Source organism: Salvelinus alpinus, chromosome 17, assembly GCF_045679555.1.
Source record: "Salvelinus alpinus chromosome 17, SLU_Salpinus.1, whole genome shotgun sequence".
Lineage (NCBI taxonomy): Eukaryota > Metazoa > Chordata > Actinopteri > Salmoniformes > Salmonidae > Salvelinus > Salvelinus alpinus.
This window is the reverse complement of record NC_092102.1, coordinates 4850110-4873786: the sequence shown is the minus strand read 5'-3', so window position 1 is coordinate 4873786 and position 23677 is coordinate 4850110. Positions and strand designations below refer to the sequence as shown.

General features: G+C 43.6%; 1 protein-coding gene across 2 annotated transcripts in view; it reads right to left on the bottom strand.

The window, feature by feature from the left end:
* Positions 1 to 5709: 5709 nt before the first annotated feature.
* dnmbp (dynamin binding protein) overlaps positions 5710 to 23677 on the bottom strand; it is a 133963-nt gene continuing 115995 nt past the window's right edge. For both annotated transcript variants that reach the window (XM_071346969.1, XM_071346970.1), the window contains 10 exons: positions 19839 to 19856; positions 13182 to 13381; positions 12929 to 13059; positions 12590 to 12694; positions 11649 to 11777; positions 11160 to 11492; positions 10434 to 10616; positions 10133 to 10331; positions 9123 to 9799; positions 5710 to 8873 (listed from right to left, as the gene is read on the bottom strand). In XM_071346969.1, the coding sequence (XP_071203070.1) occupies positions 8688 to 8873; positions 9123 to 9799; positions 10133 to 10331; positions 10434 to 10616; positions 11160 to 11492; positions 11649 to 11777; positions 12590 to 12694; positions 12929 to 13059; positions 13182 to 13381; positions 19839 to 19856 (2161 nt within the window). In that variant the 3' untranslated portion in view covers positions 5710 to 8687. The remainder of the gene's footprint in view (positions 8874 to 9122; positions 9800 to 10132; positions 10332 to 10433; positions 10617 to 11159; positions 11493 to 11648; positions 11778 to 12589; positions 12695 to 12928; positions 13060 to 13181; positions 13382 to 19838; positions 19857 to 23677) is intronic.

Sequence of the window (23677 nt, the reverse complement as noted above, 5' to 3'; positions counted from 1 at the left end):
ATGGACTTTACAGTATCCCAGAACTTTTTGGAGTTAGAGCTACAGGATGCAAATTTCTGCTTGAAAAAGCTGGCCTTTGCTTTCCTGACTGACTGCGTGTATTGGTTCCTGACTTCCCTGAACAGTTGCATATCGCGGGGGCTCTTCGATGCTATTGCAGTTCGCCACAGGATGTTTTTGTGCTGGTCGAGGGCAGTCAGGTCTGGAGTGAACCAAGGGCTATATCTGTTCTTGGTTCTGCATTTTTTGAACGGAGCATGCTTGTCTAATATGGTGAGGAAGTAACATTTAAAGAATGACCAGGCATCCTCAACTGACGGGATGAGGTCAATATCCTTCCAGGGTACCCGGGCCAGGTCGATTAGAAAGGTCGAATATGAGTTCTGTTATACTCACTGACATAATTCAAACAGTTTTAGAAACTTCAGAGTGTTTTCTATCCAATATTAATAATAATATGCATATATTAGCAACTATGACTGAGGAGCAGGCCGTTTACTCTGGGCACCTCTGTGCACCTTTCATCCAAGCTACTCAATACTGCGCCTGCAACCATAAGAAGTTTTAAGCCTTAGCCCCACCCATCTCTTTAAGGGTTGTTTCGAGTGTTCTGTCCTAACAACAGCAGTCAAGCACCCAAGCTAACTGGCTAACTGTGGCTAGCTTGCAACCTACTTTTTTGCCACAAAATAGATAGCCAGAGCGAATTTACCAGCTACGTCTATCAACAGTTGTTGCAGTGACATCCTGAACATTGTATTGAAATGGATACTTGCATAGTGGAGTCTTTTGTTAAGACTTGTAGCTAGCTAGCTAAACAATGAACAATAATCCCAACTCATGACGTTTCTATCCTGCATGAATCTATAGGTAGCTAACCAATCAGGTTCAATGTTAGCTAGCTAACAGTAGGCTAGTGTTTAGAGCGTTAGGCCAGTAACCAAAAGGTTGCTGGATCAAATCCCGAGCTGACAAGGTAAAAATCTGTCGTTCTGCCCCTGTTCCCCGGGCTCCAAAGATGTGGATGTCGCTTATTGCAGCCCCCCACACCATTCTGATTCAGAGGGGTTGGGTTAAATGCGGAATACACATTTTCAGTTGAATGCATTCAGTTGTACAACTGACTAGGTATCCCCCTTTCCTATAACAAGCAAAGCAAATGGCTTTGAAATATGAACAATATTACTACACAGATCATACACGTAACGTTAGCTAGCTAGCTAACAGTACACTTGAAATGAAAAGGACTTTGACAAAATTTCAAACGTGTAATATCTGAAAATGTACCTAGCTAGACTGTCTTACGTACATGGATGGACCCTTCTCCTTCTCTTTCACAATGGTTGCCCCTAGTTTGAAGATGTAATCCGGAGACAGGTGTTTTCTCCATCTCATTAGCTATCATACTCTAATAGATGGGTTCTTTTGCCCATCTTAATTTTTTATTTTTATTGTCCAGTCTGAGATATGTCTTTTTCTTTTGAACTCTGCCTAGAAGGTCAGCATCCCGGAGTCGCCTCTTAGCTGTTGACGTTAAGACTGGTATTTTGCGGGTACTATTTAATGAAGCTGCCAGTTGAGGACTTGTGACGTGCCATTGGAACACAGGAGTGATGGTTGCTGATAATGGGCCTCTGTACGCCTATGTAGATACTCTATTAAAAATAAGCCGTTTCCAGCTACAATAGTAATTTACAAAATTAGCAATGTCTACACTGCATTTCTGATCAATTTGATGTTATTTTAATGGACTTTTGTTGTTGTTGAAAACAAGGCAATTTCTATGTGACCCCAAACTTTTGAACGGTAGTGTATGTGTTATCCTGACTATCCTACCGATCCTTGACTTTGGCGATGTAATTTACAAAATAGCTTCCAACACTCTACTCAGCAAATTGGATGCAGTCTATCACATTGCCATTCGTTTTGTCACCAAAGCCTCATATACTACCCACCACCGCGACCTGTATGCTCTCGTTGGCTGGCCCTCGCTTCATATTTGTCGCCAAACCCACTGGCTCCAGGTCATCTATAAGTCTATGCTAGGTAAAGCCTCGCCTTATCTCAGCTCACTGGTCACCATAGCAGCACCCACCCATAGGACGCGCTCCAGCGGGTATATTTCACTGATCACCTCCAAAGCCAATTTCTCTTTTGGCCACCTTTCCTTCCAGTTCACCCCCTGCTATATTGTGGATAAAGAGTTACCTGTCTAACAGAACACAGAGGATGTTCTTTAATGGAAACCTCACAAAAATAATCCAGGTAGAATCTTGAATTCCCCAGGACAGCTGTCTAGGCCCCTTACATTTTTCAATCTTTACTAACGAAATGCCAATGGCTTTGAGTAAAGCCAGTGTGTCTATGTATGCGGATGACTCAACACTGTACACATTAGCTACTACAGCGACTGAAATGAGTGGCAAGGAATACGTTATCCCTAAATATTTCTAACTAAAAGCATTGTATTTGGGACAAATCATTCACTAAACCCTAAACTTCAACTATATCTCGTAATGAATTATTTGGAAATTGAGCAAGTTGAGGTGACTAAACTGCTTGGAGTAACCCTGGATTGTAAACTGTCATGGTCAAAACATATTGACACAACAGTAGCTAAGATGGGGAGAAGTCTGTCCAAAATAAAGCGCTGCTCTACCTTCTTAACAGCACTATCAACAAGACCGGTCCTACAGGCGCTAGTTTTGTTGCACCTGGACTACTGTTCAGTCGTGTTGTCAGGTGCCACAAAAAGGGACTTAGGAAAATTGCAATTGGATCAGAACAGGGCAGCACGGCTGGCCCTTGGATGTACACCGAGAGCTAACATTGTATTCACTCCTTGTATTTATGAGAGGTATTGACATGTTGAATGCTGGCGCACAGCTCGGACACCCATGCATACCCAACAAAACATGCCACAAGAGGTCTCTTCACAGTCCCCAAGCCCAGAAGAGACTATGGGAGGCACACATTACACCATAGAACCATGACTACATGGAACTCTATTCCAAATCAAATCAATAAAAATGTAATTAGTCACATGCGCCAAATACAACAGGTGTAGACCTTACAGTGAAACGCTTACTTATGAGCCCCTAACCAAGAATGTAGTTTCAAAAAAATATGGATAAGAGTAAGAGATAAAAGTAACAAGTAATTAAAGAGCAGCAGTAAAATAACAATAGCGAGACTATATACAGGGGACCGATACAGAGTCAGTTTGCGGGGGCACCGGTTAGTTGAGGTAGTATATACATGTAGGTAGAGTTATTAAAGTGACTATGCATAGATGACAACAGAGAGTAGCAGTGGTGTAAAGGGGGGTGGGCAATGCAAATAGTCTGGGTAGCCATTTGACTAGATGTTCAGGAGTCTTATGGCTTGGGGGTGGAAGCTGTTTAGAAGCCTCTTGGACCTAGACTTGGCACTCTGGTACCACTTGCCATGCGGTAGCAGAGAGAACAGTCTATGACTTGGATGACTGGAGTCGGTGACAATTTTTAGGGCCTTCCTCTGACACCGCCTGGTATAGAGGTCCTGGATGGCAGGAAGCTTGGCCCCAGTGATGTACTGGGCCGTTTCGCACTACCCTCTGTAGTGCCTTGCGGTCGGAGGCCGAGCAGTTGCCATAGTTGATGCAACCAATCAGGATGGTCTCGATGGTGCAGCTGTAGAACCTTTTGAGTATCTGAGGACCCATGCCAAATCTGTTCAGTCTCCTGAGGGGGAATACCGTGCCCTCTTCACGACTGTCTTGGTGTGCTTGGACCATGTTAGTTTGTTGGTGATGTGGACAACAAGGAACTTGAAGCTCTCAAGCGGCTCCACTGCAGCCCCATCGTTGACAGTGGGGGCGTGCTCGGTCCTATTTTTCCTGTGGTCCACAATCATCTCCTTTGTCTTGATCACGTTGAGGGAGAGGTTGTTGTCCTGGCACCACACGGCCAGGTCTCTGACTTCCTCCCTGTAGGCTCTCATCTTGTTGGTGATCAGGCCTACCGCTGTTTTGTCATCGGCAAATTGAATTATGGTGTTGGAGTCGTGCCTGGCCGTGCAGTCATGAGTAAACAGGGAGTACAGGAGGGGACTGAGCACGCACCCAAGGGGCCCCTGTGTTGAGGATCAGTGTGGCGGATGTGTTGTTACCTACCCTTACCACCTGGGGGCTGCCCGTCAGGAGGTCCAGGATCCAGTTGCAGAGGGAGGTGTTTTAATCCCAGGGTCCTTAGCTTATTGATGAGCTTTGAGGGCACTATGGTGTTGAACGCTGAACAGTATTCTCACATAGGTGTTCCTTTTGTCCAGGTGGGAAAGGGAAGTGTGGAGTGCAATAGAGATTGCATCATCTGTGGATCTGTTGGGGCGGTATGCAAAATGCAGTGGGTCTAGGGTTTCTGGGATGATGGTGTTGATGTGAGCCATGACCAGCCTTTAAAAGCATTTCATGGCTACAGATGTGAGTGCTAAGGGTCGGTAGTCATTTAGTAACTGGTGCAAGCAGTAAAATTAGATTGAAAAAACAGATAAAAATACAACTTATGGAACAGACTGTGAAGAAACACAAACACAGACACACGCTTACACAATAACACACGCACTATACACACACGTACACATAGATTTTGTATTGTAGATATGTGGTATTGGTGGAGTAGGGGCCTGAGGGCAAAGTGTGTTGTGAAATCTGTGAATGTATTGTAATGTTTTTTTTAAATTGTATAACAGCCTTAATTTTGCTGGACCCCAGGAAGAGTAGCTACTGCCAACCGCTAATGGGGATCCATAATAAATACAAAATACAAAGATTGTGTGTGTGTGTGTGTGTGTGTGTGTGTGTGTGTGTGTGTGTGTGTGTGTGTGTGTGTGTGTGTGTGTGTGTGTGTGTGTGTGTGTGTGTGTGTGTGTGTGTGTGTGTGTGTGTGTGTGTGTCAGAACCAAGATGTTTTGGAGTAGTCCAACATGAGACTACTGCACCTGTTATTCCTCTTCTGTTCCCATGCTGGAGACCAGGGCTTGATTAAAACCTGTTACAATGGTGCCAACATTTTGTGGCTGATCTTCCAGCGGACGAGTGTCTGAATGTGTCAAAGACCTGACTGGACCCAGCACCGCACAGTATGGCTCGTTTATGTTGTGTCTGAGGAACATGTAACTTGGTTCCAGAAGAAAGCCACTCAATTTCTTTAGGTCGGGGGCTTTCATCAAGGTAAGCATTTATTGGTGTAGCATCCGCCTATTGCACAGCACATATACGTCTTGGATATCAATCATTCAAAGTTGGCCTTAATGGGAGTGACCATATAATTCTATAGGAGTGACCTTAGTAAAGTATTTGTCATCGTCACTAGTTAACAAAAAGTCATAATTATGGCAAAACCCTGCACATATCCACAATTGATCTTCTTAAAATGAGATTTTAAACCTAACCCTAACTAATGAAGAGCCAAGTTGGCTGGAAGTGTCTGTGAACAAGATGAGGTGTAATGTGACTGACATGACTTGACTTGGCGTATGCCATCCTTCAGCACAACGTCACCCTTTATCAGGTTTTAACACAGATCAAAAACCTTTTCACACTTTTACAGTGTTTGTTTCATCACTTGTTGTACAAAATGACACAAAACACAGGTACACTTAATGTTTACTGCACTGGGCCTTTAACAAAGCAGCCCATAACAATGAAGTAAAAACACAGAACCCCGGGGATATTTTTCAGCTAAGCTGATTTTCTTTTTTATTCAAATGAAAACATCACTTGACAATGGAGTGCAGTAAGTAATACATTCTCAATATACAGCATGATATACATTACCAGTCAAACGTTTGGACACACCTACTCATTCAAGGGTTTTTCTTTATTTTTACTATTTTCTACATTGTAGAATAATAGTGAAGACATCAAAACTATGAAGTAACATATGGAATCATGTAGTAACCAAAAAAGTTAAAGAAATCAAAATATATTTTATATTCTTCAAAGCAGCCACCCTTTGCCTTGACAGCTTTGCACACTCTTGGCATTCTCGTAACAAGCTTCACCTGGAATGCTTTTCCAACAGTCTTGAAGGAGTTCCCACATATGCTGAGCACTTGCTGACTGCTTTTCCTTCACTCTGCGGTCCAACTCATCCCAAACCTTCTCAATTGGGTTGAGGTCGGTTGATTGTGGAGGCCAGGTCATCTGATGCAGCACTCCATCACTCTCCTTCTTTGTCAAATAGCCCTTACACAGCCTGGAGTTGTGTTGAGTCATTGTTGAAAAACAAATGATAGTTCCACTAAGCGCAAACCAGATGGGATGGCGTATCGCTGCAGAATGCTGCGGTAGCCATGCTGGTTAAGTGTGCCTTGAATTCTAAATAAATCACAGACCCATGTCACCAGCAAAGCACCTCCACACCTCCTCCTTCATGATTCACAGTGGGAACCACACACACGGAGATCATCCGTTCACCTACTCTGTGTCTCACAAAGACTCATCAGACCAAAGGACAGATTTCCACCGGTCTAATGTCCATTGCTCGTGTTTCTTGGCCCAAGCAAGTCTCTTATTATTATTGGTGTCCTTTAGTAGTGGTTTGTTTGCAGCAATTCGACCATGAAGGCCTGATTCACGCAGTCTCCTCTGAACAGTTGATGTTGAGATGTGTCTGTTACTTGAACTCTGAAGCATTTATTTGAGCTGCAATTTCTGAGTCTGGTAACTCTAATGAACTTATCCTCTGCAGCAGAGGTAACTCTGGGTCTTGCTTTCCTGTGGCGGTCCTCATGAGAGCCAGTTTCATCATAGCTCTTGATGGTTTTTGCGACTGCACAATTTTCCGCATTGACTGACCTTCATGTCTTAAAGCAATGATAGACCGTCGTTTGTCTTTGCTTATTTGAGTTGTTCTTGCCATAATATGGACTTGGTCTTTTACCAAATAGGGCTATCTACTGTATAGCACCCCCTACCTTGTCACAACTGATTGGCTCAAACGCATTAAGTAGGAAACAAATTCCACAAATTAACTTTTAACAAGGCACACCTGTTAATTGAAATGCATTCCAGGTGACTACCTCATGAAGCTGGTTGAGAGAATACCAAGAGTGTGCAAAGCTGTCATTAAGGCAAAGGGTGGCTACTTTGAAGAATCTCAAATAACAAATATATTTTGATTTATTTAACACTTTTTTGGTTACTACATGATTCCATATGTGTTATTTCATAGTTTTGATGTATTCACTATTATTCTACAATGTAGAAAATTGTCAAATAAAGAAAAACCCTTGAATAGGTAGGTGTGTCCAAACTTTTGACTGGTACCGTATATGTATGAGGAGAGCGAGAGACCAATCGGAGCCAGATCGTCTTTGTCCCTATTGATTAAACTCCCACCCTCACTACAGGAAAACCTTTCATCACTCTCAGCTTTTACACACTCTGTCAAACCCAGTTGAATGGAGCTACAGAACCGTTGCATTCAGATTCAAGCTACAAACAGATCATTTTAAAGGAGTGCTTGCAATCCTTGTTTGTTCTTTTGATTTTTACAATTTAAATAAGAGCATGTTTGTGATTATTTACATTTTTTATGGGCTTTAGGTTGGAAACTACACTTACAGTAGATATTACCTTTTGATCAACCCACACTAGTGTTCAATGCTCTAAACCACAGGAGGGTTGGTGGCACCCTTAATTGGGGTGGACTGGCTCGTGGTAATTGCTGAAGTGGAATAGGTGGAATGGTATCCCATTCCATTTTCTCCGTTCCAGACATTATTATGATTCATCCTCCCCTCAGCAGCCTCCACTGCTCTAAACCCAACCTGCTTCTCAAGGCCACTTCATACCCACAATACCGGCGGTTTTTAACCTGGGCTGGGTTCCGATTCTCTACCCTTCTCCAGAAGTGTGCACTCGTTCACCCCCCATTCATTTAAAAGCATTGGAGTGGTGCAAGCACAGCTGGGGAGTTTCCACCAACATATTCCTCACACCAGTCCATCCTTTTAAATCCATGAGGGGGAGTGAATGGGCGCACACTTCGGGAGAAGGGTAGAGAATTGGAAATGTAGCCCCAGTGTCTCACAAGTAGACTATATACTGCACAAAATCATTATCATCCTCATCTCACTGTTCACTTTGTAGGGTAATGCTCTAAATTACATACACACAATTGAAATGTTATACTGGAGATCTGTTGTCTGAGTTTATGCCTCAGGATATTTGAGTTTTGAAGTCTGAACCAAACCCCTTCAAATTCCTAACTCACAGCCCAATAAGCTTCCCCAATGAGGTTATCTAACATATAACCAACTCTATAGACCCAGTGTGTTTGGTTCTGAGCCTGGGCAACTCACAAGTGTATCACAGCATATGAGGGAAAAGAGAAGAGACTCTCCCAAGTAGTAACAAAAATGAAAAAAAAGTCTATAAATACAGTATAGTCATTTAACAACTTTCAAAGAAGTGGATCAGCAGCACGGTAAAGTCCCCCCCCCCCAAAAAAACTCCACAGATCCCCTTCAATATTAAGGCACCAGATATCCTGTTGATGGTTTGGTCATTTGTTTAAGTGTTTGTTTGTATGTTTGTTGTTGTTTGTAGTCTGGAGAGCAGTCTGCTATCACGGGGTGAGCTCATTCTAGTGTGGGGGCTCTGACTTTGGGGGTTAGGGGGCACCTTCCCCCAGGGGAATTTTTCAGGTGTACTCAGACTTGCGAATATAGTTGGAGGGGATGTAGCCTCGCCTGCCCCCCGCCTCACCGAGCCACCACTCGCTGTTGCCGTTCATGTCCTCGAACTCCAGGATGCGGACACGCTGATTGGCCGAGATGCTCAGCTCGTTAGCACAGCGGGCAGTGAATGAGTAGATGGCATAGTAAATCTAGAATGAAAAAATGATTAGATTGTCTTCTGTTAACAGTGTCTGAACAAAGGAATAATGTAAAATTATAATATTGCATTCAAGATGATTTCAAACAATTATTTTTTGAGGAATAGTTGAATACCTATTCCAACATAATAAATACACAACATAACCATTTATCAAATTACTGATTTATCTACAAACTCTTTATATACATTCCTCTAATAACATACTTTATTTCGCAGTCCTATTGTAGGCTAGTCATACCTGATGCCCATCGAGCTCTGACTCGAGCTCAGGTTTGGGCTCCGCCTCTGGTTCAATGAACTCATCCCTTGAGTATGGGGACCTCCTCTGACCACCACCATCTCCATTCCGTTGGTACGAGCCAAGGGCCGCCTCAGTTGGGCCAGATCTCTGAGAAAGACCCAAACGGTTGTTTCTGTGCGAAGAACAAGATTCTGTCTCCGAAGAGTCAGACAGCTCCTTGTGATTGGTTGGTGTTGTTTTACTTGAGTCGAACGAGTCCCTGTGATTAGAGGACTGTCGGTAGGTGGGGTCTGTAATGTCTCTGTGATTGGGGGAGTTTCGGAGTGCTGGGTCCAACAGGTCCCGGTGATTGGAGGGGTTTCTGGGGGAGTCTGCAGGATTGCGGTTTGGCGAGGGAGTGTCTCGGTGGGTTCTGCGGGAGAGGGTGGGGTCCTGGGTTAGGTCAAGGTTCAGGCGGGGTGAGGAGTGGCTTGTGTGAGGGGCAGTGGAGAAGCTGACGGCGGACGTTTCCTGGTTGAAGGTCAGCGTGCTGTTACTGTTCTGGCGGGAGAACACAGGGGATGAGCCACCATAGCCTGACTCATTGGAGGACTGGCTCTCAATGGAGACATCCGATTGGCTCCTGCGTTGGTTGTAGGGTTTCAGGAAGGAGCTGTACACAAAGCCCTTGGAGGCTGCAGAGAGAAAAAATATGAATGAATCACTGATCAGCAATCATGCCAATGAAGATTTGGAGGATCGTATTAATTTTCACACAATACGACACTAATCAATGAGTTCTACTACCACCAACCAACTTCAGTGTAAACAAAAATAACAAGTTACACTTTATTTTACAGTCTGCAGTCAAGGGTTTTGGGATCGAAACAAGCACGTACAATCAAATAAGGACGCAAAACTATCTATTGTTACCACATGATTTCGTAGAGTACGTACAGCCCCATTATTTCCCAACCAATATTGTCCATCTCAATAGCTCTGCTTCTTGTGTAGCACCCCATACCTACCCCCGTTATCGATGAGCCAGCGGTTGTTGCTGCCCATGGGGTCCTGCTGTTTGATGACGCCCACAACGTCTCCCACTAATATGGACACGTCCAACTCCTGGGCCGCGTTAAAGTTCCTTTCCGCCTGGAAGAGTTTCTCCGGGCCATACCGGGCCAACAGTCCCGCTCTCTGCTCATCTGTCTGCAGGATGTAGTTAGGCTAAGATATGAAGAGAGAAACAGACATTCAACACCATTAGTATATCATTATACGACTAGTCTTGTGGGTGGAACTGGCATCTAGGTAAGCAGAAACACTCACCGGTCCCTGCAACTGCTTCTTGGAGGTCTGTTTCTCCAGGGTCTTCTTGTCAAGAGGCTTGCGTGTGGAGGGTGGCAGGCTCTCTTGGCAGAAGCTGAAGCGCTGTAGAAGCTGGAGGACTCTACCATACTCCTCTTGGAACAATGATATCAGGTTCCCCTCATTGCCCCCAATGCATGATAACTGGAGCAAGAGAGAAACAAGAGAGAGAAAAAAGCAATAGACACTAGTTACTAAAGCCAGCAGTAACCCTTGTGTGCCAGTAAGACATTAACTAGAAATGAATGCAGATCCCATTCACTCAGCTGGGAGCAAGATCATTTATGCCAATAATGCATAGATGTGATACTATAATACCTCCAGCACTCTGCATTCCAAAGTTGAATTCTGAATATCAAGAATACAAAAAATATATATTGTATGTCGCAGTTCTCAATAGTTCCTGTATTGTCCATGCCTGTGGTGTCCAACATGTCCTGTCCTGAATTTGATTTGGAATAATCCCCATATGACATGCAGGGTTCAGGTCCCAACATAATGTCACCCTCTAGCGCGCGCGCACACACACACACACACACACACACACACACACACACACACACACACACACACACACACACACACACACACACACACACACACACACACACACACACACACACACACACACACACACACACACACACACACACACACACACACACACACACACACACACACACTTACCTGTAGCAAAGGCTGCAGCTGGCCGAGCGTTAGCTTGGTAAAATCTCTCTGGGCCTGTGCAAAGGCTCTCACACAGCCAGTAAACAGGTCTTCAGCGGCACGATGAAACTTGGGCAGCTCGTCCAACAGCTGGGCATTGAGCGCCTCGTAGTTGTTGCGTGCCGCTTGCAGCTCCTCCTGGACGCGGCGGTCTTTGAGGCGCTCAGCGCGCTCCTTGCAGTTGTCGTAGTCCAGCAGCTTGTCAAAGCGCTTCTGAATGAGCTTGTGGGGCCCGGCAAACATGAGCAGAAGCTGGGTGAGAGGGAAGATGACCAAGGCTTCCGCTCGCTCCTTCTGCTTACACACATACACGCACGCGTACACACACACACACACACACACACACACCACACAAACGGGAAAGGGAAGAACCTTTTAGTTTGTTTTCTATATTGGGACATGCTTCATAACGGTCTTATGATTAGAACAAAATTGGATGTCAACACTCACAAAGTGGGGGAACTGCTGGTCACTAATGGAACGGTGGGCTCTCTGGAATTGTTCAGGATCCAGCTGGCTCCGGTCTGTGTAGATGTCACAGAAACTGATAGCAGCCAGCACCTTCACTGAGGCCGATTCCTATTGGACAACACACACGCCAGTCAACACATGGGCCAGCCAATGACATGATAGAAGAAGAGTGATTGATCTGGGTCGTGTTCATTAGGCACCAAATGGAAGAAAATGGACTGAGGCAAAAAGGGACTTTTTAAAATTGTTTTCGGTTGTATGCCCGAAGGAAGAAAACCCTGGTCAAAAGTCGATTTTGGAGCAAGTTTACAGTGCAGTAGAAACAGTCTAGCTGGGTATCGCTGATAGTGATTGAACATTAGCAATAGTGCATACCATTCATTATATGTGCTTTTTGACATGCACATATTTTTTTATTTATTTACTTAACCTTTATTTAATTAGGCACGTCAGTTAAGAACAAATTCTTATTTACAATGACGGCCAATCCAGGCCAAACCCGGACGACGCTGGGTCAATTGTGCACCGCCCTATGGGACTCCCAATCACGGCCGGATGTGATACAGCCTGGATTCGAACCAGGGACCTTAGTGACGCCTCTTGCACTGAGATGCAGTGCCTTAGACCGCTGTGCAACTCAGGTGTACTACAACTTGTGCTACGACAACAGCCGTTGCTATGACGCAGTGATTTCGACCGCTGTGCAACTCAGGTGTACTACAACTTGTGCTACGACAACAGCCGTTGCTATGACGCAGTGCCTTAGAGCACTGCGCCACTCGGGAGCCCAGTCTTCTGCTTGAATTAATTCTGAATGCTTGTATTTCAATGACCAATTCACTTGTACGTGAATAAATGAATTTGAAGTGTGATTCTACATACTCTAGTGTGACTGTATGTAGTAGGATATGACTATTTACCCGAATATGCTGCAGGTACAGAGAGATGTCCCTGATGAAGGACTTGATGAGTCTCTCCTGGAGTCGGAACCTCTTCTCTGCCTCATCAAACACCTCATCTTTGATCTGAAGAGAAGGAGGTGGAGAACCAACAGCAACAACAGATTTCACCACCAGTCCGAATTCAAATAGGAGTGCAACGGGAAGGGAAGACTGCTGCTAGTTTAGAGGTGTTTAAAGATGTATGTGACAGACATGGTGAGACTTACGCGCCACTTCTATTTTTACACTCAATCAATGTAGTCATGGACAAATGTACTGTGACCATGGAGGTCACCTTTGGTCAACCTGTAGCCATACCTGGGGGGAGATCCCGGTGAGATGTTTGAGGTGGCTGCTCACGCGGTTGGACTTCTTAATGATGGAGTGCATGCTCAGCTTGGAGATCTTGTCAATGAGGGTGTCCTCGTCCCCTTTCCTGTACTTGAGCACTGTGGACAGGAGGGGGACACATGAGTTAAAAACCGTTGCTAAATACACTAGTAAACTAAAGCAAGGGTCTCCAACTTCAGTTTTGGAAGGGGACTAAGCGTGTGCAGGCTTTTGCTCATACCCAGGTCCTTCCTCCTCTTGTATTCATTGATGTTGACATTGATCTCTTTGATGGACAGCAGTGCCTGGGCCAGTAGGGGCCTGTCGTGGTGAGACTCGGGCGTGGCACTCAGCAACTCCATTAGTAGCAGTGGGTACCGCATCACCCTCTGCACCGGCTTGATCAGGAATGAGCCCAGGTTGATGTAGTTGGTCTTCCCCCTGAGGTGGGGGGGGGGGGGGGGGTAATAGGAAGGAGATTGTGAGAAGGAAAGAGAGAAAGGTGGTGGGGATTGGGGATGGAGAAATACAGAGAGAGAGTTTGAAGGTAAAGGAGGAGTGAGGAGAAATGGGAAAGGACAGGATTGAAATTCAAAACAGAGAGAGAATTAGAATGTGAGCAAGAGATGCTTTGGAACACCCACCAGTCACTTGGGGAAGGGACACAACCACAAACCAAGCTGGCTACACCCACCAGTCACTTGGGGAAGGGACACAACCACAAACCAAGCTGGCTACACCCACCAGTCACTTGGGGAAGGGACACAACCACAAACCAAGCTGGCTACACCCACCAGTCACTTGGGGAAGGGACACAACCACAAACCAAGCTGGCTACACCCACCAGTCACTTGGGGAAGGGACACAACCACAAACCAAGCTGGCTACACCCACCAACTCTGACATCACTTGACACGTCCCTCGCCAAGTGATGCCCTACATCAGTGGTCACCAACCGGTCGATTTCCAAGGTATTCCTAGTCAATCAACCAAACATTTATGTAAAAAACCCAACGATACCCGGTAGGCCTAGAGAGCAAATCAAGTGCACCTACAATATAGGCCTAACACTGGCCAATCAGATAGCTCAGATTACCGTTTCCTTGAACAATTGACTAAAAAGAAGACTCGAATGCACAGCAAAGTCGATACTGTGAGGTTTCAAAACGTTTAAAATCATGACTAGAGAGAGAGACTCCACGAATACAGCGAAAAGCTGCTGTCTTTATGTTATGTTTAAGTTGTTATTCAGCACTGTCAACACTTATAAGCCATAAAATGCACTTTCTACCTACTTCCACACAGCACTGCATCTGCAAGCTTGCATTGTTATTAGATTGCGGATTGTGCCTTTTTTTATATCAAGGAATATTTCTGTTCATACGGGTAGCTAACAACATGAATTGGTGCGTGAGGCAGAAATAATGCAGTGCGACTAGAGTTTTGTTTTCAGCTGGAAGACTGTTTCCCCTTCTCTCGAGGTAGCCTCGCCGCTGCTCCCTCCCTCTCCTCAGTCTGACCCTTAGATGCAGGCCATCAATCCAGAAAAAAAGGAAATCATTATGCTCACTCATCTGTGCCTCACAAGTAATACAAAAACATTTATATTACCAGTGTGATCATATACCTAACTTTAAAAAAATATATAATTTCAAAATGGTCTGAAAAGAACAACATTGGCAGGGCAATTCAAGCACAGCCAATATGCAGTGATAACGTATTGGGCCTATAGATAAAAAAAATCTGCGTGGTAGATCTCGGCTTGCATTTTGACTCCGGAAGTGATCTTGACTGAGAAAAGGTTGGTGACCACTGCCCTTCATCAATGACACTGAACACACGCTCACATTTGTGCCATTGATCCAGTTACAAGCGCAGTTACAGGCGTAGGGCCCTATAAAATAATTTACATTTTTTCCCCAAATTCAGTTTTCTCCTTAATGATTTTCCAGGTTTCCATTTTCCCCTCTCAAATTCACTTTTTTTAATAGAAAAAAAACCTAAATGCGATGTTCTAAGTCCAGAACAAACCACACCAGCAGAACACTTCTGAGGTCTGGATTACCCCTTCATTCCTAGCAAGATTTTGTTTAGCTGTGTTTTTGTAGAGTTTAGAGTCATTTGATGGTAGAGTTTGCAAAACAAATACCATGATTATTTGGATCAATCCAGTGGGTATCATTCTGCCAGGTAAGAATAGGCTACTTCGTATACTGAAAAAAATAAACGCAACATGCAACAATTTGAAAGATTTTTCTGAGTTACAGTTCATATAAGGAAATCCGTCAATTTAAATCAATTAATTAGGCCCTAATCTATGGATTTCACATGACTGGGAATACAGATATATGCATCTGTTGGTCACAGGTACCTTTAAAAATAAAAAATTATGGGCGTGGATCAGAAAACCAGTCAGTATCTGGCGTGACCACCATTAGCTTCATGCAGTGATTGTTGCCTGTGGAATGTTGTCACACAGCCATTGAAGAGGGGTGAGAAGTTACTGGACATTGGCGGGAACTCATTTTGTGACATGTCTGGTGAGTATGCAGGCCATGGAAGAACTGGAGCATTTTCAGCTTCCAGGAATTGAGTGCAGATCCTTGCAACATGGGGCAGTGCATTATCATGCTGAAACATGAGGTGATGGTGGCGGATGAATGGCACGACAATGGGCCTCAGGATCTCGTCACGGTATCTCTGTGCATTCAAATTGCCATTGATAAAATGAATTGTTTTCGGTGTCCATAGCTTGAGCCTGCCCAAACCATAACCCCACCGCCACCATGGGGCACTCTGTTCACAACGTTGACATCAGCAAACCATACACCCACATGACCCCATACACATACGTGGTGTGTGGTTGTGAGGCCAGTTAGATGTACAGACAAATTCTCTAAAACGACGTTGGAGGCGGCTTATGGTAGAGAAATTAACATTCAATTTTCTGGCAACATGTCTGGTGGACATTCCTGCTGTCAGCATGCCAATTGCACGCCCCCTCAAAACTTGAGACATCTGTGGCATTCTGTTGTGTGACAAAACTGCACATTTTAGGGTGGCCATTTTAGGGTGCTCACTAACAGGGACGTAAACAAATATGTGCACAAAATATGAGATAAATATGCTTTTTGTGCATATGGAAAATTTCAGGGATCTTTTATTTCAGCTCATGAAACATGGGAGCAACACTTTACATGTTGCATTTATATTTTTGTTCAGGGTAGTTAACATTTAATTGACAAGGTTTTTGGGAAAGCCTTTCCATCTACCAGAAGACTTCTGATTAACATCATCGCTAAATGCTACACAAAGTGGTAGATGCACCGCACATACACAGACAGGGGGAATTCTCGTTGCCTCTTCAGAAAGTTGCAGGAAATACGAATCACTGATGCATTCTGCAAATTAATACATGTTCAATACATTTAGTTGATTCCCTTCTAAGTTCAATACATTTTTGAATATTGTTGAATTCCTTTTTAATGTCGAGATTTCATGATTCCTTCCACGTTCTCGACATCACAGATTTTATAGGGCCCTACATACACTATATGACCAAAAGTATGTCGACACCTGCATGTCGAACATCTCATTCCAAAAACATGGACATTATTATGGGGTTGGTCCCCCATTTGCTGCTTAAACAGCCTCTACTCTTCTGGGAAGGCTTTCCACTAGATGTTGGAAAATTGCTGTGGGGATTTCCTTCCATTCAGCCACAAGAGCATAAGTGAGGTCGGGTACTGATGTTGGGTGATCAGACCTGGCTCACAGTCTGCGTTCCAATTCATCCCAAAGGTGTTCGACGGGGTTGAAGTCAGGGCTCTGTGCAAGCCAGTCAAGTTCTTCCACACCAATCTCAGCAAACCGCTTTGTGCACGGGGGCATTGTCATGCTGAAACAGGAAAGGGCCTCCCCCAAATTGTTGCCACAAAGTTGGAAGCACAGAATCGCTAGAATGTCATTGTTTGCTGTAGCATTTAGATTTCCCTTCACTGGAACTAAGGGGCCTAAACCATGAAAAACAGCCCCAGACCGTTATTCCTCCTCCACCAAACTTTACAGTTGGCACTATGCATTGGTACAGGTAGTGCCTCCTGGCATCTGCCAAACCAAGATTCATCTGTCGGACTGCCAGATGGTGAAGTGTAATTCATCACTCCAGAGAACGCATTTCCACTGCTCCAGAGTCCAATGGCGGCGAGCTTTACACCACTCCAGCTGACGCTTGGCATTGCGCACAGTGATCTAAGGCTTGTGAGAGGCTGCTCGGCCATGGAAACCCATTTCATGGCGCTCCAACAAACAGTTGTTGTGCTGACGTTGCTTCCAGAGGCCGTTTGAAACTCGGTAGTGTTGCAACCAAGCGGTAGTGGTAGTAATGGTATTGTTGCAACCATTTTTTTGGTGCTTCAGCACCCGGCGGTCCCGTTCTATGAGCTTGTGTGGCCTACAATTTCACGGCTAAGCCATTGTTGCTCCTAGACATTTCCACTCCACAATAACAGCCCTTACAGTTGACCGGGGCAGCTCTAGCAGGGCTTGTTGGAAAGGTGGCATCCTATGACTGTGCTATGTTGAAAGTCAATGAGTTCTTCAGTAAGGCTACTGCCAATGTTTGTCTATGGAAATTGCATGGCTGTGTGCTCGATTTTACACACCGGTCAGAAACGAGTGTGGCTGAAATAGCCAAATCCGCTAATTTGTAGCGGTGTCCACATACTTTTGTATATATAGTGAATGAAGGAACGTGCTGGCCATTCAATATACAATCATTATCATCAAAAGTGCACATATTTTTATGATGACACTCATGTGGAAATGGAGTGTCCAGTAAATATATAACATCCACATTTATTGGCTTAGTTTGAATGTATTCCAAGAGAAAACGCTACTTAGGCAACCTGACACAGGATTCAATGATTTATATTTAATCTATAGGTAAGATACAATATGTAAAGCAAATTACAGCAAAGCAAATGAAGATCTGGATATTGTGAATGTTAAATTATTAGCTTCGAAAGCAATTTTCTGATGAATATGTTAAAGTAGATGATTTCAGTTAATAAAATATTGTCAATACGTAAATGGTGAAGGGATTACTGCTGTACTCCACTAGATAGCATTACGTCTGTTCAGTCACTAACAACAATCTTTGTCGGCCCTTAGAAAACTGGACCCACAAAACAGAATCAACATTTCACTTTACCAAAGGCAGTCACGACAGTAAACACAGATGCACATACACACACAGAGCATAAAACCCAGCAGCACATTGTGTGAGCTCCAGACTTGTGCCAAAATAGTATTTGCTTTCTCTCAAATACTTAAGGGTGTGCTTGATTTAACTCCCCCGATACAATGGAACTAATGGAATAGTCTCATATTTGCAAACCCTGCCCCCCTGGAAAGCTACAAGTGCCTTCAGAAAGCATTAATACCCCTCAACTTATTCCACATTTTTCTATGTTACAGCCTGAATTAAAATGTATTTCATGTATTTCTTTCTCACACACAATACCCAATAATGACAAAGTAAAAAAAAAAAAATTGAAAATGAAATACAGAAATATCTCATTTATATAAGTATTCACAACCCTTTGTTATGAATTGAGCTCAGGTGCATCCCCATTTTCTTGGATCATCCTTGAGATGTCACTACAACTTGATTGGGGTCCACCTGTGGCCAATTCAATTGTTTGGACATGATTTAGGAAAAAAATAACCTGTCGATATAAGGTCCCACAGTTCACAGTGCATGTCAGAGCAGAACCTATACCATGAAGTCCACGGAACTGTCCGTAGATCTCCGAGATAGAATTGTGAGGAGGCATATATCTGGGGAAGGGTATAAAACAATTTCTAGAGTGTTGAAAGTTTCCACGAGCAGATTGGTCTCCATCATTGGGAAATGGAAAAAATATGGAACTTCCCAGATTCTGCCTAGCGTCCAACCAAACTGAGCAACAAGGACCTTGGTCAGGGAGGTGACCAAGAACACACTCTGACAGAAATACAGAGTTCATTGGTAGAAGTGGGAGAACCTGCCAGAAGGATAAAAGATTCTGTGTTCTGATGAGACAAAAAATGTACTCTTTGGCCAGAAAGCAAAGCGCTATGTCTGGAGAAAACCAGGCACAGCTCATTAACCGTCTAACACAATCCCTACCGTGAAGCATGGTGGTGACAGATGATAACCTGCTTCAGAGTGCAAACCACCTTAGACTGGGGGCGAAGATTTACGTTCCAACTGGACAATGACCCCAAGCATACAACCAAAGCAACCCTGGAATGGCTTCATAACAAGAATGTGAAATTCCTTGAGTGGCCCAGCCAAAGCCCAGACTTGAATCCCAATGAAAATCTGTGGAAAGACTTGAAGATTGCTGTTCACCACCACTCCCCATCTAGCTTAACAGAGTTTGAGGAAGAACGGGAGAAAATCCCCAAATCAAAATGTGCAAAGCTGATCCAGACATACCCAAGATGACTCAAAGCTGTAATCGCCGCCAAAGTTGCATCTACAAAGCATTGACTCAGGGGTGTGAATACTTATGTAAATTATATATCTGTATTTAATTTTCTATACATTTGAAAACATTTATAAAAACATGTTTTGACTTTCATTATGGAGTATTGTGTGTAGATGGGTGAGGAAAAATATATATTTATTCCATTTTGAATTCAGGCTGTAACAAGGCTGTATGAATACTTTCTGAAGGCACTTTAAATCAAGTGCATCTAAGTAATATAAAGATTTTCAGCACACACAAACCAGCTTTAAAACTATTAAAGGAGAAAACACAAAGCTTATTATGGGGTTAGTGAGCCACAGTCATGCAGTCCGGCGGTTTCTCATGCAGATATCATAGCAACACTCTTTAGGGAGACTTACCAGTCGCGATACACCGCCCTGGGATGGGGAAGAGGGTGGGAGAAGCAGAGGGATGGGGAGAGGGAGAGTGAGACAAGAACACATACAGTAGACATTATAAAGCTTGGCTAAAGAGCATATGGCCTGGGTCTTTGACATTATACCTGTCTGTCCAGTAAACAGGTGTTTCCCTAACAGAGAGTCACCGCTATTGTCTAGCAGTTCACAGTTTATTAGCACTAAGCTGTGATAGGAACGTTGGTATTGTTCATCTCTAGGACCACAGCTACATTCCAGGCTTTGGGAGGATCACACAAACAACCTTAGGAAGCAGAGCAGTAAACCGTACAGAGGTCATACAACCTGCAGTTTGTCGAATCCACTTAAATCTTGAACAAAATACACTACATTAAATGTAAGTCAATGTCAATTTCGATGCTACACTCAATTATGAGAGGATACACTTTTCTAATCTAGCCTTGCATACCCTTGTAACATATACGGTAGTGCCAAGTTTGGATTTAGGGTAAAGTTGCCCCTACATGCTGATCTTGGGTCAGTTTTCAATTTCCCACACCAATGGTTAAGGTTAGGATTGGGGGAAGGAAAGCTGTTCCTAGATCTGTACCTAGAGGAAACTTCACCCTGGAGTGCTAATTTTAAAGAGCTTTAAAGGGCGTAGTTCAACTGCAGAAATCCATGAATCCAAGTTAGAGTTAATAAACTGTCCAATGCTATAGCAACGGCTGTTGTCGTAGCACAAGTTGTAGTACACCTGAGTTGCACTGCGGTCTAAGGCACTGCATCTCAGTGCTAGGCGTCACTACAGACCCTGGTTCAATTTCAGGCCGTATCACAACTGGCCGTGATTGGGAGCCCCATAGGGCCGCACACAATTGGCCCAGCGCCGTTACGGTTTGGCCGGGGTAGGCCGTCATTGTAAATAAGAATTTGTTCTTAAACCCTTCCTGGGGCCCTATAAAGCTATTTAGACAAGCAATATATGACATGTTACTCTTCTGTATCCACGGACACTCACGTGTGCCTGTGCACGTACGTGCGCGCACACGCACAAATCAGTCATCAATCAAAAAGTGGGAGCTCCTTAATACTTCTCCTGCATTCATCCCAGTCATCAGCAACATAGCATTTGGGCAGGTGCATGTCTGACATCAATGTGTCCGCAATAACAATAATAATTTAATATGGTCAATTTCAATTTCAAAACATACTGTTGACACGTAGGCTATAGTGTAATGGAATGTTTTACCTTATGTGCTAGGTTTTGTGTGTTTTGACACTCTTATGTAGTTGTCATAAACAGGTCTAAATATGTGTCATGACAGTGTCATGTCCATTTTATAACAGGTTATGACAAGTTATTTAAACTGTTATGACATATGACATGGTTAATGTAATGGATTATTTATGTTTGTGCTTTTCTTTATAACTAATTTATGTGTTCATGCAAGTGGCTGACTGTACAAATCCTCACTATCAGTAGCTGCAATTTGGCAGTACGCCCAGACCTTGTTTTGAGAACGAACGAAAGAGCTCAGTCAAGGTCTCAGCTTAGAGAGAAGAAGCCTCGTGAGGTATTGGTCATGAATGAAACAAAACGGTAATGATCAATGAATTATGCTAAATCATGCAAATATAACTTGTCTGTGTATAGCCGTATACAAGACAACTGCTGGGTCTGCCCAGGGAGAGCTCCTGATTGACGTGTGTACTATGGTGCACTGAGTTGGTTGGAACTTTTCCAACCAACAAGCGCGCTAACAAATAAAGAATGATTCATTTAAGATTGACTTTGAGTGTCCCTGTGTAAGAATTTCCACGACATTATGACCGTGTCATAATGTGTTATGCCGCTGGGTGTCAAGTAAAACGTGTTACCGAACTACCTTTGAAGCGCTGTCCATTTAGTTGTGTTTGGCTTAGAATCAGCATCCACAACGACCATGTTTTCCACTCAGTTTCAACCTATTCTTGAACTTCTTTCTTCATATTGATCATCACAGTAGCTAGATTTCGATCTAATTTGCGACAGATTTTCATGCTAATATATATTTTTTTTGCATAAAACAATATGCACATTTTCTCTCCAGAGATGCTTCCATCAAACTTACTTTTTGTGGATAAAAGCCTGTGCGTGTTGACATTGTGCACATGAAAATGACTTTTACTGTTAAATTCCCATGTACCGAATGAAAAATACAGTACAAGTTAAATGGGTTTCCATAGCATTTTCAACTTTATTGGTGTTTTTGTCACAAAAACTGTTATATAGCGTTATATAGCAATTGTGCCCACTCTGGTCTTGGCACATGCGCGCGAGCCAACAGCTCGCAAATACAGTGCAGGTAACCTACCTACATGATGAGATTATTATGGACAAAAGAGCGATATGATTTATATTTGTCAAAAGGCAGCCAACCATCGATCCTCATGTCACCACAATAAGACCCTCGATATGTATTGGAAAGGAGCATCAAGCTCATCACCGTGTACTTTCACCGCCCTGTGAAGTTCATCAGAACTTATTTCATCTGTAGCCTAATAAATTGTATGGTTTACCGAGTCGTAGTGAGAGGACCACACAACATATCATTGTGTGACTCCAAGTTTACTTCGATATGATGGTTATTATATCAATATTAAGGCGTTTCCGTCACCATTTCTCACATAATTAATGTTACAGACACAAAAAGATCCTACCATGTTGAATAAAAAAAATTGTCTGCCGGGACAATTGATAAAATGTCATGTTTCCATTAGCCCGGTCGTGACTTTTTTGATGCATCAGGTAATCCATCCGCATAAAATGGTGGGATAGAAACGAGGTTAGTGAGGTCAAAAAATGTAGCCTAATAGTGAGTTTTAAAAGCATGATACTGTTTTGATGATAAGTGTTTGATGTGATTTTTGACTGCATTTGCTTTGATGGCAGAGTGGTTAGAGGGACGATAGAGCCCCGAGTACGAGGCCATTCGCCACCTGATGGTCAGGCACTATCAACGCAGAGTGCATAAAAGGAGATTAACATGACTCAGCGGTCACATGGAATTTGACTGCGGCCATGACTCATGACTGCCGGTTTGGTGGTAATACGGTCACAGCCCTAGGTAAGGCCCTCTTTTCAGGGTGTGTACTTGTACGTCAAGCTTACTTACGACATGTATTCTAGGCAATTGTGAAGAAAGTTGAGCCAAGTTGAACACAGGACGGCGTTGCCCAGGCCCTTCTTGTTAAATGAATCATGGTATCTTTGCTTCAAAACAAAGCCCACACCAGCACACTAGTGGATAAACAAAACGGTGTTAGCCCTAGTCTCTGCTGAAAGACTGGGTGAAACAAGACTGGAGAGGTGAAACTAGGCAGGGCACATTCTTCAAACTCCACATGATTAAAATGTACTGGGACAGGAAGGACATCCCATTCACTGGACTACTCATACATAGTGTTTGTGCGTGAGTGTGCGTGTGTGGTATAAAGCCACATGATCTCAATGCCTATGCTCGAGATGAGTTCAAAGTATGGAAGCATGGCAAAGTAGCTCCACTCTACTCAGATTCATTTAAAACAAGGCATTACTAGTTGCTAGGCAGATTTCTTCTACCATGACCAAATCCGAGCTCAATCAATAGAGGCGAGAATCTAGCTACATTAAAGATATGCAACGTTTTTCCTCCGATTGCCCAATGGTCATCATCGCTTGCAATATGCAATAATAAGTCCTTCATACACAGGCTCACACACATATTTTATATAAATATTAAGTTCAGTAGTGAATGCATGGTCTCCAGACGGAATTGGCTATTGCTCCTGTCAATTTGGCTAGAGTCTGATATTTGCAA